This window comes from Maniola hyperantus, chromosome 14 (assembly GCF_902806685.2).
Source record: "Maniola hyperantus chromosome 14, iAphHyp1.2, whole genome shotgun sequence".
Lineage (NCBI taxonomy): Eukaryota > Metazoa > Arthropoda > Insecta > Lepidoptera > Nymphalidae > Maniola > Maniola hyperantus.
Genome location: NC_048549.1, coordinates 1220724 through 1243582, shown reverse-complemented (window position 1 = coordinate 1243582; position 22859 = coordinate 1220724). Strand labels below are relative to the sequence as shown.

Here is a 22859-nt window from a genome sequence, read left to right as displayed (position 1 = left end):
TGTGTTATGGCCGTCCCATACTGTAACGACTCTACAGAAACTTTGCTTTATTCGATTTGTTCGAAAGAGTACTGTCACTTACCAACTTGGTAAGTGACGTTATAATGTGTAAATCGAAAAGCTACCATATCATAGCTGGTATCGCAACAGAATATACTATTTCTAACAAAATTTAATAAAATGATCTTCGTTAATCGATCGATCTTGGATGAAACTTCGCTACAAACTGTTTACTCAATTGAGCAGAAAGGTCTAGAAGGCGACATCGATTTTCTTATGATCTATTAAATATTTCGAATAGTCATTGATTACGCAACATGATTCCCATTACGCACAACAGACGGAAACGTTTAAGTGCAGAAACCAGTCCAGAATGAAGAAAGAAGAAGAAGAAGAAGTCATTGATTGCTAATTACGTTAGTTAAGTACACACTCATTAAAAAAATCTTGGAGCATATTATATTCACCGAAGCCACAATTCGTTGGCGGGTGGAGTATAAAATAGTGCTGTTTCCATAGATGACGGAAAAAACGTTATCGGGGGGTTTCACTCTTTCCCTCTAACCGCACCTCACTTCGAGAGAGGTCGGGTGAATGAATTTTGCTTGAGACACAAGATTTTTAGTCGAAAACAGAAAGATTTTTTTTTAAATCGACGCTTGGAATTACGCCCATTTTTGGCAAAAGAAATCATTTTTTTACAAACTTTTTTTTGCAACTAAAGACATGATAATGAAGTAAAGTGTGACACGAAGTTGTTAATTTTCCAATTTTCGAGTTTCTTATATAGTTTATTTACGCACGAAGTTGTCTCAAAATTTGCCCTAAAATAGTGATTTTTCAAGGACCATAACTTTTGAAATAAATACAACTTCAGTATATCAATTTTTTAGGACATGAATATTGGAGAGATAAATTGATATATGGCTTAGTTATAGATCTAGAACAACAAGGAATAGAATAATAAGCGTAATACGTTAAAACTCACCGCTGTTCAAAGGTACAAGTAAAATCGATCAACTGATGCAATCGATTGAATCGATTCGGTACTAAGCCGTACGGTACGGATGTGGTAAAACCTTGCGCGTGGAACTCTTCTACCGCAACTAGCAGTCATTCGAAAAGGCTTCATTAGTTCTAGTACTACACTAATTGCTAGCGGCCACCAAGCGTTCAGATTATAACTCTTATTCATCGGGCTTTAAAGTTTATAATTGTTTGACAAAGAATTTATGGGATAAAATAATTTTAACACAATTTTAAGTTTTGTAGAGCAATATTTTTAATTAACTGCATTAGCTACTCAGCGTTTAAAAATGCAATATCCGTGCATGTTTAGGTCTAATAAGTTAACTCAAGTAGGACTGAAATTTACCAAAAGTTAGACTCAAGGCATACGACTAAAACAACAAATTACAGTACCCGTAGTACAAGATTTTACGACTCACCAAACCAAACCAAATTCGAGAGTCGAAATACTTCCCCGTTACAGTAAACTGGATCTTAAATGCCTTGTTTTAATGCTCAAGTTTGTCTACACTTCTACAGCCAGCGCTCCAAGCGGAAACATTGCGAAATTAAAATCAGTGGCATTGAATATTTGACTTCAATTCAAAGCTGTTTAGGTCCATTTTACTGTAACGCGGAAGTATTTCGACTCTCGAATTTGGTTTCGTTTGGTGAGACGTAAAATCTTGTACTACGGGTACAGTACGCGGCAGAAAATAATGTACATCGGCCTTTAGAATGACATTTCGGCTTTGTAGAGTGTTGTCTCTGTCACTCATACCTATGTGACGTTTTGTTGGTCTCAACGACAAAGACAATGCTCTTCACTACAAAACCGCTACCTCTTTCTAAAGGTCGATGTACATTGTTTTCTACCGCGTACCACACGAGTAGATATCTACTGTACCTATTAGTATCGCGGTGATAGCCTAGTGATTAAAACGTCAGCCTTCTATTCAGAAAGACGTGGAGTTCGATCTAGGATACGCATCTTCACTTTTTCGGAGCTAAGTGCGTTTTACGCAATTAAAATACATCGCGAGACAACCTGCATGGCTGAGAATTCTCCATAATGGCCGTGTGACACAAAGACGTGTGAAATCTGCTAATCCGTACTAAGTCAGCATGGCAGACTATAGCCCTTCTCATTCTGAGAGTAAACACGTTCTCAGTAGTGGACCGACAATGGGATGATCATAATTAATGATGATGACTATTATCCACATAGAATTCAACCTCAAGAGTACGCATATACAAGGTTTTGCATATAAACGAAAATCGTAAAATGTTGGCGGGGGACAGGGGAAATACTTTCTTGTGATTGGTGGACTGTGCAATTCACACAGATACTTATGAAGCAAACCGTACAAAGGTTGCCGTCCCGCTTTCTGTGTGGCCAATTCTTTAGTGAATGTACAAACTCTGAATAGGTACGGAAGTGGCGTCCACTTTCCACACAACGACTAGAAACTCCCACTTGAGAACTAACTCTATTAATAGATTTGTAGTTCACTCGACATAAGTAACTAGCTTTGAGTTAAACCTAACTTTCTGGCGTTTTGCAGCTAGCCGCGGTAAACTTTTACTGATAAGTGAATACAGAAAGGTGTGTTGTGTTGTGTGACTATGCTGCGTAGGTCTTACTGGCCGCTACAGCGTCACCGGGAGGGGTGGCGAGGCGAGGAAAACCGGCCAAGTGCGAGTCAGACTCGCGCACTGAGGGTTCCGTGCTGTAATCGTATTTTATGGACATTTTGCACGATAAATCAAAAAGTATAACAGTTTTTGAATAAAATAAATAAATATCTGTTTTAGAATGTACAAGTAAAGTCCAAATGATGCCCCACTTGGTATGGTAATCTTACTTTAAAACTTGAAAATAGCAATATTTGTTCATGAACACATTTTAATTTTTTTCTTGTGATGTAACCACAAATTCACAGTTTTCAGATTTTTCCCCTAATGCCAGCTATAAGATCTACCTACCTACCAAATTTCATGATTCTAGATCAACGGGAAGTACCGTCTAGGTCTTGACAGACAGACAGACAACAAAGTGATCCTTTAAGGGTTCCGTTTTTCCTTTTGAGGTACGGAACCCTAAAAAAGGTCTATAAGTCACGCCTGAAAGAGTTTTCCTTCAAAACGTTTTGGGAATGTTAGCTTTTATAGCATTATTAGATCTTGAATTTTCCACCAAGCGTTTTCTCTACAAGTTGATAAGGCCCATTTAAAGAAATCGGTCACGCCTTGCAAAATGGATGTGAGAGGCACTTACGCTACTTTCTCTGAGGGGTTCGAGAGCTATTACTGGGAGGGCCCTCCGTTTGTCATATTGTCATATCGCTTCGTGTACTGAAATATTATTTTATTGGTTCCACTTTCAGTGTTTGATATCGATTCTGAGAAATTTGAAATAAGTAACTCATCATGATCAACCCATAGCCGGCTCACTACAGAGCACGGGTCTCCTCTTAGAGTGAGAAGGGTTTGGCTATAGTCTACCACGCTGGCCATGTGAAGATTGGGAGACTTCACACACCTTTGAGAACATTGTGGAGAACTCTCAGGCATGCAGGTTTCCTTACGATGTTTTCCTTTACCGTTAAAGCAAGTGATATTTAATTACTAAAATCGCACATAACTCCCGAAAAGTTAGAGGTGCGTGTTCGGGATCGAACCCGCGACCTCCGATTAGAAGGCGGACGTCTTAACCACTAGGCTATCACAGCTTTTTTACAGGGGCCCAAGTTACTACCTGAATGATAATGAAATCTTATTGGGATGTATTTCTTACGCTCACAATGATATTATTATTCTAGTATTAATATACTAGGTACTATGGTGAATAAAAAATCTAAATATATAAAAGGGAAAGGTGACTGACTGACTGGACGGATCGGGCTGAAATTTAGCATGCTGGTAGCTATTATGACGTAGCCATCCGCTAAGAAAGGATTTTTTGAAAATTCAACCCCTAAAGGAGTGAAATAGGGGTTTGAAATTTGTTTGGTCCACGCGGGCGAAGTCGCGAGCATAAGCTAGTATTCTATACAGAGGTAAAGTTAGAGGTAAAAACCATTTTTATTTCATTTTTTAAATCTAAGACGCGAAAAATATCAACTTTCATAAATAATATAAAACTAAAAGCAAGATCCCTGCCGACGTACATTTGAATACAAGCCATATGAAAGGAAGATCCATCTTGATGATAGCTATTCATGAGTAGGATTCCCACGAGATTGAATTCTTCCGGAATACAATAGGACGAAATCGCTGCCATATAAACCACTTATACTGGAATTAGCTTATGCCCGCGACTTCGGCCGAATTTACTTCACTGAACCCCTATATTACCCCCTTAAGGGTTGAATTTTAAAAATCCTTTCTTAGCGAATGTCTACGTCATAGTAGCTATCTGCATGCCGAACAGCCTGATCCGTCCAGTAGTTTGAGCCGTGCGTTGATAGATCTGTCAGTCAGTCAGTCAGTCACCTTTTCGTTTTATATAATATTTAGATTTATAGTCAAGATAAGGGCTTCTTTAGGGAATGATTCAGACGACATGTGTCATATCAATGGTCATATTCAACCTTTGTGCAATGCACTAAGCACATGTCGTCTGAATCATCCTCTAAAGAAGCCCCTATCTTGATAATGAATTTCAGTGTTATTCAGGCCTGTCTTAAGAGAAACTTAAATGTTTTTGAAGTGAAAACTTCTTTAAGCGCGTAAAGCGATTTTGGAATGAGTAAAACTTCAAAATCGCGTCACTGACTCGCTAAATTACTTATCCAGTAATAATATATTACTAATACTAATAATATATTAATAATAGTAAATTAATTATCCATTGATGTTGGAAGCCCCCTCTTTAACAGTGCTCGGAGTGCCGTGTAAAAACCAAACTAATGTTAATGGTTTTGGGTTTTAATTTACAAATTAATACATTTTAATTTTCGATACTGCAAAAACACTGTTACAACAATCAAGCACTCGTCCGATCCGAATCCGTGAAAATACGGATATAACACACTCACGCAAACGCGCGCACACACACGCACACACACAAACACACACACTTAAATACATACAACTTTCACTCTATACCTTTAGTATGAACTAGGTATTAAGTTAGGATTTATGGCCTATTAAATCTTGTAATATGGTAACAGTATACAAAGAAAAATTTACAAAAGTGCTTTCTCAAGTGGAGCAAAACATTTACAAATAAAATAAGGTTTAGGAGTTACCTCGGTTTAAAAATGTTATTTTACTCAAAGAAGAACTCGGGTCTTTTTTTAGGGTTCCGTACCCAAAGAGTAAAACGGGACCCTATTACTAAGATTCTGCTGTCCGCCCGTCTGTCTGTCCATCTGTCTGTCCGTCTGTCACCAGACTGTATCTCATGAACAGTGATAGTTAGACAGTTGAAATTTTCACACATGATGTATTTATGTTGCCGCTATAACAACAAATACTTACTAAATTGTTTTTAGCATAATTCTGTTGAATAAAATAAATATTTAAAGGGGCTCCCATACAACAAACGTGATTTTTTTTCAGTTTTTTGAGATAATGCTACAGAACCCTTCGTGCGCGAGTCCGACTCGCACTCGGCTGTTTTTTTGAGTTCTTAAATATTTGATTTTTGAAGGTAAACCTTTGCCCTGACTCGGGTCTGACTGTGTAATTCAGTATCTTGCATATCTAATTGCATCTAATTTGGTAACATTTTTTTTAATTTTGAGACAAAATTTATAAGACTGTACGGGAGCGGTGTGCAGGCTTGAGCGTACCAAAGGGAGTTCTCCCACCGAGCGGTTAGCTGTGCTCGGTAGCGCCAGCTGGGCCGACGCGACGGTTGTATCTTGAAACTTCTTTATAATATAGTCCAGATTGCAGAAAACTCCGTTAGTGCGAGTATTGTCGGCGGAACATATGTTTGGGACTACGTCATGAAATGTTATCGATTGAATAGCGCCATCTAGTTTCTACTGTGGTAACCGCCACAAGACTGAGATACATTTGTTGAGACTAAAACGGTAATAACTTTTTAGCATAAGTATATTTTATTTATTTATGTGAGTACTTACCTACCTACTAAAATATGATGCAAGTGACTTCATCCGCGAGCATCACCTAGTTTCCAATAACGTGGATTTTTTACACGACTGCGAGAAAAAAGAGAGTTATGTTTTCAGAGTGTCGTCAATCGTCAGCCGAATTGGATTCGGCGAAGACAGGTGATACCACTGATGATTACTGATATGAAAACACCAAATAAAAAAACGCAAAAAATCTAAAAAAGACTATATTTTGTAAAAGTTTACGATATTGCAAATAAAACATCCATAGGTTGAAAAATACCATATCACTAAAACTACAAAATGAGGCGAATGGTTATTGGTCTTTGATTGTGTTTAGGTACTTAGTATAACAATAACGCTAAGTTTTTGCTAGCGTTCTGATTACACCTGTATATCCTCTTTCTCGAAATTGAGCCTACCTAGCTGGTAGGTCCAATTTCGAGTTCCAATTAGTAACCCCTAACCACCATCACAATGAGCATGATTATTTTCCTCTTTCTCTGTCCACAGCACAGACGTGTATGGACGTGAAGCAGATCCTCTTCAACGGCTACTGTTACCTGTTCTCCGGCTACCCGCAAGCGTCCTGGACTACCGCAAAGCAGGTAGGCTGATTTTACTGCTCTGTGCTATGATAGTTTAGTGGTTGCTATGATAGTCTAGTGGTTACATAGTACAAAGATATTACGATACCTAGTAACAAGACAAGAGCGCTAGAATCATTAGGGTATTCGCTTGAGCTTGAATTCCGAGACAATAATGCCCGTGGGGGCGCTTTCCGTTTGTAAGACGATCGTTTTCACTTTTTGTGCTTAAACATTTTACTTAGCGAGCGACGATTAGAGTCTAGCGTTCATAATGCTTATTTGTATACCTTTAAATCAGCTTTAGATGAACCGACGTAGGAATACAGTACGCTGCCGAAAGTAATGTACATCAGCCTTTAGAATGATATTTCGGCTTTTTAGAGCGTTGTCTCTGTCACTCATAACTGTATGACTTTTGTCGGTCTCAACGACAGAGAGAGTGCTCTACAAATTTGCAAAGGTCGATGTACATTACTTTCGGCCGCGTACTGTAGTTACTACTACTACTGCGCCAGTTAGAATTTAAATAAAACCAGTCAAGTGCGACACTCCGATTCCTAAAAAAAAGAAATCGTTTCATCGGTTCCTTCGCCACATTATTAAGACAGAGAAAACTTTGTGAATCAATACCTACCGTCTGTTAACTAGATCTTGGATAGGGTTGTCAGTCGTAGACTTGACTTCAAAAATATGTAAGTCTCTAGGTATACACACTGTAGTGGTTGTCTTCCCAAGGCAGAACGATTTGCCCTCAGTAGTACTCTCGAAATTTTGAGTTAAACTTAAAAAATAAAAATGTTTTCGTTTTGAAATAATTTAAAAATATTATTAACTCGAAAGTGTGAGAATCAATAGTAATTCACTAGACGTAACGCGTTGCCAATAAAGTGAAAAACTTTAGAGCAAAATAAGCTCTTCCGAGTAGTGATACGTCATAAACTAGCCTGCACGCACGCGTTTTTCTCGATTGTAAATTTGCCATTTTTTATTCTAATATTTTTTTAATATTTATAAATCGATTGTGATACCATGACAAAATCATTCCGCTTCGGGAAAACAACCATTACAATTTCAGCATGTATAATCTCTTATCCTGGCTGGACAGCCCTTTTTGGAGGTGCTGGGATGGTGCACACGTAGGCGCTAGAAATCTCCCACGGGCGATTATAGTGAGAGATATATGATATTGAAAATATTGAGGATTAGTTGTTAAGTTAAGCTAAACTAAGTTGAGCTAGTAATAAGTACCTACTAAGTAAAGCGAAAGTATGACCATGTCTCCGAGTACCGCCGTAAGCTCAAGTGGCTCCCGATTCGTCTTCGCAGGAATACTCATATTCTTCATCTTCTTTACTGTATACTGTTCAATCCCTCCATTCCTCTTTATCTTAAAGAACGTTTTGAGTACCGATGTGATACACACTCTTTTTCTCTTCGTTCTCAAAATAATCTACGCCTGAAAATTTCTACACACTCCTCTTCTTATTATGCTAAATCATTTACTGTTACCGCTATACTGCTATGGAATTCTCTCCCCTTGGATATCAAACAGTCTCAATCACTATCTATTTTTAAAACAAAATTGAAGCTATTTTATTTATCCTCCATTTGATGTGTTTATTTATTTTTACTTTTAGTCCACTTATCTGTCGTCTATTCCTCTCTTATTTACTGTTGTATTTTCATTTATATATATATATATACATACGTATATTATGTGTATTTACTTTATTTAATTAGTACACCCTTCCGCTTTCTTTAATTTTTATAATATCCTCTACCCTAAGGTTGCCTGGAAGAGATCGCTATTTTAGCGATAAGGCCGCCTATTGTACATGCTGTATTTGTTATATGTCTATTGTTTTTGTTTTGGTGTACAATAAAGCATATTTTACTTTTACTTTTTTTAAGTATAGGTTAACTCATTATTCCTTAGAAAACATATTTTAGTTGGTCACTCAAAATAGTTAACGCTCACTAAGATTTTCGTCTTTTTTTAGATTTTTTTTTAGAAGAATCCATGTTAAATGACTGATATTCGCCTTTCCTCTCCAATTAAGCGTCAGCCTTGTGCTAGGAGTAGGTACGACAATAGTGCAACGGGCGGGGTTTGAACCGTCGACCTTTCGGTTTTCAGTCCACTCCTTTACCGGTTGAGCTATTGAGGCTCTAATATATAATATAGTCTCTATCACTTCAATGGGATTACAAAACAGAGAGAGCGCTATACTAACCTCTTTCCGCAGATAGAGTATAGCAATCTGATAAAGTGATCTTCGACATCCCTGATGGTGAAGAAACTTCGCTCCATTTACACTTTGGAAAATTCCACCGACTCGGCGACAGCGATAAGCAAATTACTTTCATCGTTAAATTAATTAAGTTGAATTCTTTCGACGTTTATTATCACTCGAGAATCTTTTCTCTCGTCTTTTCTTTTCTTTTCATTCGATCAAATTGTTTTTGCTACCCGTGTCTTACAATTATTTTTATCCTTTTACGATTCTTTACTGCAAAAAACATAGGTAACATGTCGAAATTCATTTTAAACCAAGCTCCAATGTCGATTAAATGTCGTTGTCAATGACACTAATCGATTATTATGCGGTACTGTACTATTCGTACCGGAACGTTACATCGCTTGACTATACTGCTTTGCCAGCGTGATAACTAAAGCCACGGCCGAGGCCTGAGGGAAAGCGTGAGGAGAACACAACTCCCTGCGTCACGGAGGTCAGCTTTCATAATTTTAATGAGAATGAGAATAGTTTGGGCCATAGTGCACCACGCTCGCCAACTACGGATTGGTAGACATTTTTGGAGAATATTATGGAAAACCCAGGCATGCAGGTTTCCTCATGAAGCTTGCCTTCACCATCAAAGCAAGTGATACTTAATTCCTTAAAATGCACAACCCACTTACTTAATTTCGAAAAGTTACGGGTGCGTGACTATACAAACATTTTTTCTTTATTATTTTCCAGGTTTGCGAAGGCCTTAACATGCACCTATCATCCGTCCATACACCTGAAGAAGAACGTTTCGTCGTAACAGGGATTAGACAAAGCAGCGATTACAGCGCTGGGTCTGTGTACTGGTTGGGCGCTCGTCTAGAGCCCAGCGCTGAACTGGACTGGATCGACGGCACCACGATGGACTACCAGGCCTGGCCGCCTTATAATGATACTGAGGAGGTGGTAGAGGACGCTTGCTTGGGTGTAGAAGTAAGCAAACATATTTTCTAGCTCAGAAATGAGTCCCATTTATCAACATATTCTAATAACTGGAGTTAATCTTTGAGCCAACATGAATTGTGTTTCAGTGGAAAACATCTCCCGTACCATCGCAACCCAGTGGCTTGTACTGGACTTTACACAAGTGTACTGCTACTGGAGGATACGTGTGCAAGCGGAGACTAAACTCTGAACATGTGCTTAGAAACAACACTGTAGAAGGGTCATCAGGTAAACCTAAACCTAGAACAGACCTTATGGAAAAAGTCATAATATGTATAACACCATTAGGTTTTCCGTGGATAAAAACTGTTTGATTACCAGTTCTGTAAAGAAGATATTTGCAAAAGTAAATTTTACTATGCAAGTTTCAATATCTTGTACCTATTTATTCGTATTTGCTGGATTATCTATTGATAATGGATTCGGAAAATTAGCTGGCATACAAAAAGGCAAAGTAGTCACAGACAGAAAAATTCTGAACGCTATTTCAAGTTTAGTTAAGTCTCTCGTTTAATCTTCAGCTGAAAATTATCTATCATATCGTCAAATGTCAATCAGTAAACCAGCGGTATTTTCGGTTCAAATATTCACCTTGAACTAGCTAATGCTCGCATGAGTGTCAATTTGACTCGTGCACCACCCCAAATGTACGTTGATGGTACAATCAGAAGATTAAAGATGGTACAATAATTATTCCCACAAGTCCAAGAAATAACTGTACAAAGTTTCAACTCAGTCAGATTAACGATAATCATCTAATTTTTTAATTACAGGAGTGCTAACAAGCCCTAACCACCCAGGCATATACGACACCGATCTTGACTATTGGGTGCACGTGAAAGGACCCCTCGACACTCGCCTTGTGTTTGTTTTTACTATCATCGACTTGGAGTACCAGAATGACTGCCTTTATGATTTTATTGAGGTAACAGTTGATTTAAGCTTTTTGTATATTAGAAACATGAACGGACCCAGAGTAAAGCCTTGCGGAACACTTAAATATTTTTCATAATTCAGTTTTAACTTGTACTAATGTATACCAAAACATAAAGGAGCCAAAAATCAAATCTTGGTAAACACTTAATTCAGTACCTAACTAATCAAATTCAGTATCAAAAAGCCTTTTGCTAAATGTGATCAAATGCCTAAGATAGGCACAACTCAAATATTTTTTTAATTTTGCATTTTTGAAAATAGCTGTTGCTAATTGCTGCTTGCATTAGAATAAATATTTATTAAACGTGATGATCATTTTTTCTTTCAGTTACGAGACCGTAAGTTTAGTTCCAAATCTTCAAGATACTGCGGATCCATGACAGAAACCAGATGGGTGGCAACAAGCAATGAAGCAATACTACATTTTCATTCCGATTTTAAGTAAGTGTTTAGGTTTTTCCTGAAAAAGTCTGATAAATTATTATTTTATATTATATTAATTTATCCCATTTAGGGGCTCTAAAGCTATCTTTAGAATGAAATCGCATATTTAGACGTATTTCTACTAGACGTATTTTTGACATTAATTTATCTTTCATCAGTTCCTTAATTGCCATGGCCTAAATAAAAGCCATGATTGCCTAACTAATAATTATTCCCTTTCCTGTTCAACTAATGGTGAAGTTTTTGGTTTTACGCCCATGCGCCCTACGTTGCACAATTAAATCTTAATTTTAATAGTCAGTTTATATTTAAATCATCTTATATATTGATTCCTTGATTGTTCATATTCAGAATCAGATATTCTTCTGTGCGATAATTCATTTCAGTGTCCAGGGTTCGGGATTTGCGGTGAATTGGCGAGCTGTGGAGCTGGCGGGGTGCCCTTCACAAACGTTCACTTCTAAAGAGGGATTTCTGCACAGCCCTAACTACCCACAGTTTCTGTTACCGGAGTTGGATTGTACCATTGACATTTTTGCACCAGCAGGTATGCCACCTTTTTACAGGCATTCTAATTTTCAATTGAATTTGTCATTCCTTCAGTAGTTGTTTAAAATGTTACAAACCGAAAATTACTTGCACTGATTTTCTTTTATCTGTTGCTATATGAATTAGTCTGAATTTAATCCGCAGGCAAAAATTCAGATCTGCTTCTGATAAGAAATTGGCAAAATTAGACAATTTTTTATGTATTTGTTCAACATCTTCGTTACGAACCACTAAGGTTTGGATTGTCCTTCTTAGGTCCGTGTTTCATCGAATTACTTGAGTACGGTTCAAGGCAAGAGAGAATTCTAAGTACTGATCTCATCATTGTGTTCCATTTAGCATTGTCATCAAGCGCACAAAACTATTATCGTCAATAACGTTTATTTTATATGGATGATACCTACAAGTTGAGCATCGTTAAAATTCCAGGGAAGCGAGTGTTTCTTAACATCAGTTTTTTTGACTTCGGCTATGGAGCCTTCGAGAATGGTGTCCCGATCAACGTAACTGAGGCAGTATCCGAAGAAAACTTTCTAGAAATTCAAGTAGATTCACAAAGTCCGCCTATTCGACCATTTCAAAGCGCGAGGATTTTAAATAACGGTTTATTTGTATCACAATCTGAAATCTTGAGGTTGAGGCTAAGAACTGGAGAAAATGTGACAGGTGTTGGATTTTTAGCGCATTTTAAAACAGGTGAGAGCTTTGGACGATAAGATTTATGTGTAAATCTAGCTGTTTCTCATTCTATGTTTCTCTTCATTGAACTTTATGTAACTTCATCGACTTCCGAAGTTTCATTTCTTTTTCCATGTATAATACCATTTTTTGGATGTGAAGCTTTTTCTCTTAACACTAAGTAATTGCTTAATTTTCTATTGAGTTTTGATGTTATAACCATATAATCATTTATGTTTATGTATGTAATATCCTATTTTATTTGATTGCATTAGTTTATTTATTTATAGATTCCAACTTTAAATTCCTTTCCTTATCATGCTTATAACGTTGGAAACCAATTTTTCCAGTTTGGTATGTAAACGCATCACACGTAGTCAAACTGAGAGAGAATACCCGTGGAAAGTTAGCCGCTCCCAACTGGCCTGGTGCTCCACCATCCCACACTGCAGTACGTACGAGGCTGTTTGCGCCTCACGGGCATACACTGTCTGCGGCATTTGCACGAACCACTCTCGTACCTAGTCAGAGTCTGTGGCCGTGTGGACAGGGGAAGGGATGGATTGAGGTTTGTTCACATCATACATAGATTGTTTATAGATTTAGTCGTTTGTCACTCTTCTGGAGGTCTGGAAATCTCTGCAGTACCCGTCACGAGAATTGCAAAACTAGATGGTGAAACCAGTAGAATGCAAACGTGTTCTTGGAGTGCCAAGCCCTCCTCAGAGTCTTTAATTACTTGTGGAGAAGGGCAAGGTTTATATATATTAATTCATCTTGTATTATGTACCTTGTATATTTTTGGAAATTTTCTATAGGATTGCTTCAAAATGTAACATAAGGATGTGTGTAAAGTGGAACTAAGAGATGCAAAGTTCGATCTAAATACTTTCTGTGCCATGGGAACAAAATTGTTTGCCATAAAAGCGAGTAAGTCTTCTGGTGATTGAACATTAAGCTTGTAAAGTACCATGTATCTCCACTAAAAAAATTATCATCATCCACCATTGATTATTTTAGCCCTTTTTTACTGTACCAAAAAATCTCATGAATTTAATATATCTCGTATAAAATCATGTCGTTAATTTAAATCTTTATAGGTAAAAGATAGTTACACAGACAACAACGGAACGCAATGGACACTCTGCGAAGTGGTGAAGAGCAAACGGAAGCTGGAGTCCAACGCGCCGCTGGTCATCAACTCGTACCTACATTCCTTGATGGTGACGCATCACACCGGAGAACGTGGCATGAGCATGGATGTATCTGTGATGGTCAATTTAGGTAAGTGACAGGGTTCCTCCAGAAAAGTTTCAAACATAAGAAGAATGTGGCTTCTAATAATTCTCTTTAAGCGTCATATTTTTCATTTCTGAAAATTGTGACCCTTTCCTTTAATCACATAAGCCTTTTCTTATTATAATAATATGGTGGACTAATTATTCTTCAGCTTAAAACTTCTCTCTCTCTTGGTTTTGAGTTTTGAATATTATCGTAACTGAAACACTTAAAACTAAAAAACCTCCAAAGTTGGTCATGCATCTAGCTAGTGGCAACGTAGCCACATTTCCCTCGCATAAGAACACCTTTCTAATTAGAGAATCATAACGAAGATGTAATAAATTCATGAAAGTGCAGTGTAATATCCAAATAAGTAGGACCTTCTTATTAAGAATGGCCTAAAATAACCGATGTTTTAAACTGGATTTTAGATGCAGAGTACCACAGTAAAATATTAATGCTCTCTGACGAGACCAACTTGGAGTCGTGCTACCCAAACCCCTGCTTGCACGGAGGACGTTGCGCTGCGGATGACTCGAAGAATTTTTGTCGATGCTCAGGATATTATACTGGTAAGAATTGGATAGTCTATAAATTGTATATAGGTACTAAGGCACAAAATATGTTTGTAATATGTATCTTGCAAGTTGCAACTCATCATGATGGGCAAAATACCGAAAATAATGCATTGGTTCTAAAAACAGTCTAGGCTGTGTAATATCGGGGAGTAAAAAGGAGTCGCAGGTGGTGTGAAAAGGAGTCGCGGGCTGGTGGCCTTACCAGTTACCAGGGATAATATGTTCCGCTCGGCCTTACTTCCGCCACGGCTGCCAATCTCAATTATGTAGACAAGTCGATGTAGACGTGGGAAATATCTACAGAAGTGCGTGTGACAAACACAGGTGCATTATCTATTCCCTCACTTACATAATCAGTGGAACGAAAATCTGACACAACCAGGAGGGACCTAATGTACAAACTACAGCTTTACGTGTAATACCAATAACTTTTCAACTCCAAGTTGCTGCTGCGAATATCTTGACTGATAACCCCTTTGGCTTTATGTCCAACCCGGGATTTGAGTCCAAGATCTCAGCATCTGCAGTCGGATAAGCTAGCCATTCAGACAACGAGGTAGACAAATTCTGATTTCTTTTTATTACAGGTGTATTTTGCCTCCTAACTGCTTGCGAGCGTTCTCCGTGCGTGTACGGGAACTGTTCGCTAGTGATCGGCGGTGGAGAGGAAGATGGCTTCAGTTGCTCTTGCGCTCGTGGCTGGAAGGGGAAGCGGTGCGCTGACAGGATACGACCTTGTGCTTCCAGACCTTGTAACAATAGAGGGGCGTGCGTGGAACGAGATGGGGCTTTTTTGTGTCAATGCAACCCTTCTTGGAAAGGAAAAAGGTAAGGTCACCAAAGGTAATCTTTTCTGATCTAAAAATTGATCAAGCCATAAATGGATGTAATGTACCCCAAGAGATATTACAGATAACTAACCAATTCATATCTCCAGGCTACAAAATTACAATTTGCATTTGGCGACATTGGCGAAGTAAATTAGACTATATGGATGTAATAAAAATTTACTATTCAAAGCAAAGAAGAAAGACTATGAACAGGACCACTGCCAAAATACTTTACCAGCTTCAAGAGATAATTATACTGATCGAAGTTCATCAAGAGTATTTTTTTCAGATGTGAAGTACCAAATCCTACGCCAAATATCCAGGGTCTCGGGACAAAGATGATGCAGGAACCATTCTGGCTGGGTTTGTTCGCAGTGTTTCTCGTTCTCGGCTTCATCGGGCTAATCTGGTGCGCCAAACGGCATTTCCCAGAGAAAATCGAGAAACTTCTCGCTGAAGAGGCAGACAGATGTGCACGACGTAAGTACTGTTCAACAGCCCCGTACGATTCGGTTGCGGGTACAGAAAACTGCAGCTGCATGCCTACTGTTTAACTGAGACGATTTCTAAGGGAGCTATGTGATACTGCGACTTAACTGTTACACCAACCGTCACGCAGCTACCTTAAAGGAATCGTCTCAGGCCTAACTCTTAGGCTAAGATCTAAAGAGCGAACTTTGACTTTACTCATACTGAAGACAAAGTTAAAACCAGACAGACTTATATCTCTCTATAAATCTATTTAATTTTGACTCTATCTTAAGTTTGAGCAAAATCGAATCGTGATCTGCACAGTGTAAATTCTACCAATCAGATGATTGCGCAACGAAGTGCTACGTCCATTTTCATTAATCTGATTGGTGGAACCTACACTGTGCGTTTAAATGCACTATGAGACTGATAATAAATTGTGAATAAATAAATAGTAATCACCCAGCTTATCAGATCTTCAATTTAGTATAATATAATGTAGTTTAAATTTTGTGAACAAGAAATCGATACCAATTTTTGATGATTGGAGGACAAATCTTTAGGCTTCGAAAAACCTAACACGGAAAGAAATTAGAAAAAATATTTATTTCGAAATCCGGATTTCGTGAGCACACAATAACAGCTTTTCACTGTTTTCTCTATAAGACACAAGTTTGAGAATTTCACTGGAACGAAAGGGACCATCCGTTAATTACTCTAATTTCACTTGTTTTTAACCACCCTTTTCTTTTGTCATCTCATTTGTTTCCCTCTCTTGGTTAGGTACTCTCGTTTTATCTCACTCAGAAAAAGTTATCTCTGTCATCAGAAGTGGGATTTTCCATTTTTTCTAATTTAATTACTTTTTTCTTTAAACTTCCGAACACTTAATTGAGCGCTCCTGAAATACAACCTTTAAATTTTAATATCACTTCTAAATCATTGTAGCATTTTCGTAGCGATCTCACCCCTCCCCCTACCCTCTCCATTTAGTGTGTCGTAATTAACGAATGGTCTTTAAGATGCATAGATATCGTATCTACACCGTACATTAAACGCTTTGTGACTGGTTTATCAAATTATTTCCGCTATATTTTTGTACTTCCTAACGCACTATCTCTGGGATGGTAAGGACACGTTTTTGCGTAATTTATTTTTTCTCTATACTGTTTCTTTCTATGTTATCCGGCGTAATCACAAACTACAACTTTTCGATAGAAAAAGGTTAAATTTTCACGATTATTGTTATTTATATTAACATTTTACAATCATATCCGTTTAACTTCTACTATATTATGCAAATCATATTTTTCAAGATGATTTTATACTTCTACGGGGTCATATTAAGCAAAATAATGAAATCGAAATAACAATGGGAGTTTTTGATTATCGCACAAAGTCACAATTATTTTACCTTGACTTACTAGACAGCCTTAAGTTTTCTAGAATTTACAATTTGATCCAACAGATGATTTATAGTAAACCGTAAAGATTACTGGTTTCTAAAACGTAGTTACAAAGATATGTAACACATTCAATTATTTCAAAAAATTCATTGAGTACTTTAAGTAATATTGTGTACTTATTTAGTACGTTATTGACGTAGGTATATTTATCAATTTTAACTTATGTAATGTTATGTTTTTTAAATTTTGCGAATAAAACAAATCTTTTTCAAAATTTTCAAGTTAAAAAAATTGTGTCCATATCAGCTTACTCGAAGATTTTTTGACAGCCGGGATATACCAAAATAAGTAATGTACCCTAGACTAGGCCCGGTATTTACTAAAGCAGAATTAATGAGTGGAGATGGCTTTAGCAGACCAATCAGGTATGTGATAAATTTATACACCTCATCTATCAATAATCTGATTGGTCTGCTAAATACATTTCTGCCCATCTCCAGTTTGGTGGGTACCTTGCCTTACAATGGTTGTATGTACGTATGTGTGTGTGTGTGTTTGTGTGTGGTGTAGTACCATATTATAATAGTCATATCAATATTATGATTGTGTTTTGTGTAAAGGAAGGTGTTTAGCTCGAAGATGTTACAAATTATCCCTGTGTCTACGTGATTTGCTAGATGATTATAAATTGTCAAAATCCTAAGCAAGGCAAGGTTGGAAAGAATCTAAAATTTCAAGAAAAAAAACTATGCCTGAATTCCTGAATCTTAAAATACCACTTACAATATTCTTTTACTAATATCCCACCTATCTAAAATAACTCGATTAAAGTATTATATGACTCTGTTATATTTTCACAATCTCATAATATTGCCCATTTATTCTGCATCTTCTTTTTGCCTGAAAAGTATAAATTTTAGTCGAAATTTTATTTGGGAAATGTCTGGCATAAAACTACCTATCACGCTTGCTTTGAAATTGACAATCTATAATTTGAATGTTCCCTTTATAACGTTCCCACCCCTAGATAATCAAAGATATAGGTACCTGGCTACACGAATACGAAAACAATTTGTTTTCAAGCAAACGTTCTATGATTTTAATTTTCATTAAAATCTTTTATGAACGTTTTGCACCAAAAGCGGTGCGTTGCGACTTGCGATGTATAAAGTCCCTTACACACATTGGATTTCGACGGCACGTAAAAAATTGTGCGTTTTATTTATTTCCATTGCAATACGTTATTACTCTTTTCAAATGCTTAGACGGGGTTTTACGCCTAGTTCTTCACTCAAAAATTTGCTATGTTGCTACGTATTTGCCACTGAAGACAGCAGCAGAATATGTCAAACCGTGCATGTTAGCTTTGAATGGGTAAAATATGTAATTTTACCGTGCAATCGAAATCGATGTGAGGGGCACTAGTGTTTAATGTTGATTGGCTATGTCCCGGCGCTCTATGGCGTATGGCGCGTTATGGCGTATGGTGGCTATATGGCGCGGGCTAGCGACGCGGGGCCGTGCGGTCGTGGATTCTCGTGGCCAGTACACTGCGGTGCCACAGCAGCCTACAACGTCCTAGCATACAGCCGGTACATAATCAGGGTCTGCTTATTCAAAACCCATACATACTTCATAGGTTGCCAGTTTTAGGTAGAAAGATCCTGCCTCCGCTACTGATTAACTGACTAATGTGTAGATGAGGATTCATTTCCAAAAGGTTAAAGACAGGGATAACAACCAGGGCCGACGGTTTTACAAACTCCAAGGCACAGAGGGCAAGCAGGTTTTGATTGGTACGATGGTACCAACCAAAGCTTCAAAGGTAATTTTTTACTAAGAAAGCTGATCATTGGAGATCTTTCGAAATGTTTTGGAAAATCAGCTGATCTCATGAAACGGTTTCACATTTCTGTCTAAAGTGAGAGTTTAACACACAGAAAATACAGTCGAGAGTCGGAACAAGTTTAAGCCATCCTATCACCCTCAGTGCCTTGCAGCCGCGCGGTGGCCATGCAGTTAGCCGCGCGGCTCCTGTGACGCAGCGTTTGTCCACAGCACGCGTGGAGGTGCCGCACCGCACACTGTTCGCGCGGCTCGGTATCCGCAAGCCGTCCGTGTCGGGGCTCGCGCACCCGCGCGCGGCCCGCACCTTTAGTTTGGACGATCTGTTAAAGCCGCCGCCCGGACGTAAGGAGTGGAGCGCGCTCCTACCCGTGCTCTCCGCGATACATTCGACCATCACAGTCTAGGGTTGCCACCTTATAGATCCGTTCTAACTTTATCTTTCACAAATTTAAAACTAAAATTAGAAACTTTATGGCATGAGTGCGATAGACACGCTCAAAAGGCATTATAAACTAAAATAGATTTGACTCGCAGATGCAATACGGGGGACTTTTTCATAATATTGTAAATCGAATATTTGAAAAGAGCACCCGCCGAGTTTCTTGCTGGTTCTTCTCGGTAGAAGGGTACCAAACCAGCGGTCAATTCACTTGACGATTGAAAATCGCTTGTAATATTTTATTCTGTGAGTGATAAAATCACTTGATGATTTAAAAGCACTTGTAAAAGTTTATTTGAATCAAAGATCTTTCTTTTTTGATTCTTACTAACAGCTGTGTAGGTCTGTGTGTGTCTGTCCTATCTACTATCTAGCTACCAGCATTTAAAACAGTTTTTCTTTTTCTAGTAAAGCTGGCAACCCTATTATTTTTTCTCATTTCTGTTTCTCGTTTTATAAAAATTGGTTTACTGAATTGTACATAAATATGTGCGTGCAGTACGCAATGGTGGTATAATATTATAACAGCAAAAAACATTCAATTTCTTATTTTTTACAATTTATTTCCATAGATCTACAGTTTACAGCATTGTTATGTCCTATTCCGTTTGTGTTCAGTTTTTTCTTACTATTTTGGGGATCTATTGTTTACAATGATGTGATTTAATTCATTTTTACATCATGAAGATTATTTACAAAATTCATGGTCATGTCATTCCGTGTTCATTTTAAAGCATAGCGGAGCGCGCGGTGTATATGAGCTAAATGTTACTTGAATGTTCCCCTGAATGATAAGTGGTGTGGAATGCTACCCCTGAACGGTCTCCCTACCGGCCGACATCGATGTGTGCACCTCTGACTATGCAAGAACACTTACATCTCTTGTAGTCGCTCCTTCCTTCGTTAGCACCTTTTTAGATCGTCCAAATTCTTTTCCAAATCTTTTATCGTCAACTACACTATTCTTTTTTCTATCAACTTCAATGCTTTCAATATCTTTTACGTTTTCAATCAAATTTTTATCACTTGACGATAAAAAATTTGCTATTTCTATTATGAATGTCGCTTTCGCATGCCCTTGGACATTGTTCTGCTATTTCTGAGTAAATTCTTCATAATACTCCTTTAATTTTTTGGGTATTATTGTTATATTCTTCATGTATTGCCCTTATAGTATTAGAGGTTACTATATTATCTATGCAATCATAACGCATAACTCTGTCCTTAATGATTGTATAGCTATTCGAATACAAAGTAAAATTTGCAAATGTTTAGAGGATATTTCAAATCCTTTAGTATCACGCATGTTACCAAAGTTAATAACTATACAATTAACATTAGGTATAAACTTCATTTTCATCTACCAATGTTTCTAAATTTCATTTAACAAACACTTTACAGTTTCTAACACGAACTTCAATTGGCACGTTTAATTTAACCAATTATATTATAACAGCACCTACCCTAAAGAATTGGCTTCCACTAGATGCACTAACCTTGATAATAATATTCAAAGGCATGATAGTGACTACTTAAAAGCCTTTCGAAATACTGTTCTTTTCAATAAATTGTATGATAAACCATTTGTTATTATAAATAGTTTTTATTAATCATTAACATTCGATGTCGTAGCTTCTGTAGTTGACTTGTTTTTTGTAGTAAATACTACATGACTTTCAATCTGTGCAGGCACGCCATCCCCACGTAAAAAACGTAATAATTCAACACCTACAAAGAAAAATGCAGCAGAAAAGAAACAAATTCTTCAGCAGCTTATTAGCCCATCGCCTGCTAACGATCATTCAAAGAAAATAACTATGGGAGAATTGATACAAATGTCCGAAAAAAGGACTTTGAGTACGGTAGAAAGTGCTCCAGCCTTTGTAGAATATGGAGTAGATAACAAAGATACTTCGTTTGCTAGTGAAGGATCTTCACCGTCTACTTCGCCCTCGATGCGACAAATTTCCGATCCTAAATTGGAGAAAAAAGTTACCTTTGCAAGATTAATGAACAAAGTATCCGCAGAAATGAGCTCTAGCTCTGAGGTAGATATGGTTAACACTATAGCAATACCAATGGCGGTGATATCGAATAGAACAATTAAAACTAAAGCATCTAGTACTCCACCGTCACCGAATGTGGAAGTTAGATCTCCTCATAGCACGTCAAGTAATCAAGGAAGTGATTCTATGTCAAGTCTTGATTTAACGTTAGCCCATGCTGCTTTGAAGAAGTATTCTCGGTAAGTAATACTTTTAGGATAATATATTTATTTAGAACCATGCACTGCTATTCTTTGCACTGTAACTACATTGAGATGGGTAAAAAATGAGTCAAACTATATTTCTGGTAGATCACGGCCCGGGCACTTCTCTATAGTATGACATGATGCAATAGTTTATATAGTATATTTTGTATTTCTTGTGTCTTCATAATATGATACACTCCAAATTTATACTTGCAAATTAGTGTATGTATGTGTATGTGTGTGTGTGTGTGTGGTGTTTGTGTGTGTGTGTGTGTGTATTTATTCCTACTAGGCTCCCTAATTTTTTTTGTTTTAGAACCCCTAAAATCTCCAGTGCTGATTCGATACTGGCCATGTTTCGAAACTTCTCTTCATCATCAGCGGCAATCATATCACGAGCATCATCGGGTGGAATATCAGCCTCCAGTACTCCCACAGCATCTTCACCGCAAGATGACACAGTTGATGGCGATGATTTATCTCTTGCTTCCTCTCATATACCTTCGTTAGCACCAGACTCACCTGTACTAAGACCTCATAACACGATTGAAATACAGGTGACTAAAATCTTGCCAAGTTTATTTTACTCGACTTCGTAGTCAAATACTTTCGAGTAAACCAAATTCGTAAATGGAATTTGCATTCATTTGTTGGTGAACTTTTCGTGTTTCCAAATATGATATTAATACTCTGGCATAGATAGTTTACCTTGCCACCAAATTGTTAGATCACTTGTGATTGAAAATGTTTCGATTTTTATTATTTTTTCAGGTCGTGGATCCCCTTAGTTCTCATAAAACGGTTTCTTCTGGCAACCTCCTACATCCCCCATCTATCCTCCTCGAAGTGCCCAGCAGTATTAATAAATGTTTATCCCCCATACGAGAACTACCAACTCCTTTACCAACCCCCCTACCAACCCCTTTACCAACTCCTTTACCTTCACCTCGAATGCCTCGAGCGAAGATGGAATCTGATGCTAAGAGTGACTCGACTGTTACATTTGTATCGCCAAGTGAGGATGAGTTAGATGATATTAGGCCAGAGAAAATGGAAAGACCTACATCGGGATTAAGATTAAAGGTAACGTCTATCCTGCCATACTAACACCTAACATTTCATTTTACATGGCAATAATTGCAACTGTCATTGGCTAAATTCATAGCAATTTTAGCAATTCATAGCAGTAAAAAATGTGAGCCAGTCTGAAAGATTCCTATTATCACA

The 22859-nt window shown here is 37.6% G+C and overlaps 2 protein-coding genes across 5 annotated transcripts in view; one reads left to right on the top strand and one right to left on the bottom strand.

Moving 5' to 3' along the window:
* The window catches only part of LOC117988377 (sperm-associated antigen 7 homolog), a 396860-nt gene that overhangs the window by 257761 nt on the left and 116240 nt on the right, over positions 1-22859 (bottom strand). The gene's annotated exons all lie outside the window — the stretch shown is intronic.
* The window catches only part of LOC117988355 (uncharacterized), a 206731-nt gene that overhangs the window by 171385 nt on the left and 12487 nt on the right, over positions 1-22859 (top strand). For 3 of the 4 annotated variants that reach the window (XM_069502878.1, XM_034975485.2, XM_069502877.1), the window contains exons 11-26: positions 6609-6703; positions 9670-9909; positions 10008-10149; positions 10695-10846; positions 11186-11298; positions 11688-11848; positions 12280-12546; positions 12879-13096; positions 13629-13812; positions 14241-14381; positions 14975-15215; positions 15507-15697; positions 19153-19284; positions 21071-21626; positions 21949-22189; positions 22404-22715. In XM_069502878.1, coding sequence (XP_069358979.1) covers positions 6609-6703; positions 9670-9909; positions 10008-10149; positions 10695-10846; positions 11186-11298; positions 11688-11848; positions 12280-12546; positions 12879-13096; positions 13629-13812; positions 14241-14381; positions 14975-15215; positions 15507-15697; positions 19153-19284; positions 21071-21626; positions 21949-22189; positions 22404-22715 — 3386 coding nt within the window. The remainder of the gene's footprint in view (positions 1-6608; positions 6704-9669; positions 9910-10007; positions 10150-10694; positions 10847-11185; positions 11299-11687; positions 11849-12279; positions 12547-12878; positions 13097-13628; positions 13813-14240; positions 14382-14974; positions 15216-15506; positions 15698-19152; positions 19285-21070; positions 21627-21948; positions 22190-22403; positions 22716-22859) is intronic. The other variant, XM_069502879.1, reaches the window with a different exon arrangement.